Source organism: Amphimedon queenslandica, unplaced genomic scaffold, assembly GCF_000090795.2.
Source record: "Amphimedon queenslandica unplaced genomic scaffold, v1.1 AMPQUscaffold_5238_Cont22789, whole genome shotgun sequence".
NCBI classification, from domain to species: domain Eukaryota; kingdom Metazoa; phylum Porifera; class Demospongiae; order Haplosclerida; family Niphatidae; genus Amphimedon; species Amphimedon queenslandica.
In genome coordinates, this window is record NW_003554456.1 from 1 (window position 1) to 1,648 (window position 1,648).

General features: G+C 32.6%; 1 protein-coding gene across 1 annotated transcript; it reads left to right on the forward strand.

Moving 5' to 3' along the window:
* Positions 1-296: 296 nt before the first annotated feature.
* Positions 297-1,578, forward strand: LOC109592433 (DOMON domain-containing protein FRRS1L-like; the record flags this gene model as incomplete). Its single annotated transcript, XM_020007868.1, has 5 exons — positions 297-450; positions 623-723; positions 837-1,010; positions 1,062-1,222; positions 1,490-1,578. Coding segments are annotated over 5 exons (679 nt in total), but the record flags the coding sequence as incomplete, so codon positions are not given.
* Between the last annotated feature and the right edge of the window lie 70 nt (positions 1,579-1,648).

A 1,648-nucleotide genomic window follows, 5' to 3' on the forward strand; every position in this document is an offset into this window, starting at 1 on the left:
AGTATTGACCAAAGCGCGCAGCTTGCTTGCACGCAATAACAGTGAAAACTTTAGTAAAAATTATCTCTTCTCTTAAAAACATGTACAATCAATCAATAATATAATAACATGAACAATAGAGCCGGCCAGCGCAGGGTCCAATAATGATAATCATTGATCAATAATGAATTAGAGGTGTTAATGTATGCATGAATACATAGCACATGTAATTGATTAATAGACAACAACAACAAGAATAACAACAATAATAATAGTAATTTGTAATGTGTTTTACATGTATGCGGAGGCAATAATAGTATGCATGTATTCCTGAGCTAATTTTTGCTACCTTGTTTGTATACAATTTCTCAATATACAGGTTCAGTCGATTGATAAACACAGGTGATGCCGATAATGATTTGAACTTGGGTGCCTCGTTATTTCAGCTGTATGGAACCAGTGACTTTGGAGGTATACATGTACATTAATATAAATTACATGCACATGTAGATGCTACTAATAATGTAAAACGTATAGATAAATTTATTTGTGTAGTGATCATTATCATTTGAAAAATTAACAAAACCTATTACTATTATTTTTATATCATTTTTATTAACATCATTACTATACATTGTTTTAGGTGTCAGTTCATTAGCCCAGCATAGTCAGACACCAGAGGTTACTACTCAAGCTATTGTAGTGACAGATAATAATACTATGATATGCCCAGTACAAACTACTGTAAGTCATAGAAAATATTATTCATTATGCATGATGCATAACTATAATAATAATTATTGAGATTTATGATATAATCAGAAACTTTAATATTTGAGTCAATTACGCCTTTTTAGGCTGTTGGATCACATAATTTGGTTTTTGGGATGCCTGAAGGATGTGAAAGGAGTACTTGTGAATATTATGTTGGATTGTCACCTAATCCATCAGATCCAACTTATCTTGATGTATATCTTGAGGGTAATGCTGCTGGATGGATAGCTATTGGATTCTCCCTAAACACACAAATGGTATATTAATAATTTAATCTTACTCTATCTCTTTTTATAAATATATTACAGGAGAATGATGATGTATTGGGTTGTCGTGTTAACTCTGATAATGTAACAGTAGTAGATACATGGAATCCTTCTCCTAGACAAGAAGCTAATGTGCTTGATGCTACACAGGATGGACTGTGTGTTCAATCTACATCATTCACTAACAGTAGAATAACCTGCAGGTATATATATATATGCAGTACCATATACTGGGATATTTTCACGTCGCAAAATTTTGCATTTGTAATTAAGATTTCACGAAATAATATTTTCGTGAATAGCTTGTAAACTCCACCATGTGGCAATGTAAATTCAGAATTTCACGGTTTTAATTTTCATGACGGAGCAAGAAAACATGAAATCCGCGAAAATTTGGCTACTCAAAAATTTCCCAGTATACGGTACTTACTAAGTTACTATGTAAGAGTATCATTCTCTTCTTTCTTTAGTTTCAGTAGGACTATCGTAGTTACTGATGTGGGTCAGGATTATAACCTAGACAGTTCTTATTATCTATTGTTTGGTAGAAGAGCTGCAGGTACTATTTTAATGCATTAGTGTATACTAAGCATTACATGTACATGTATCTCCCACTTCTCTCCCTCCAG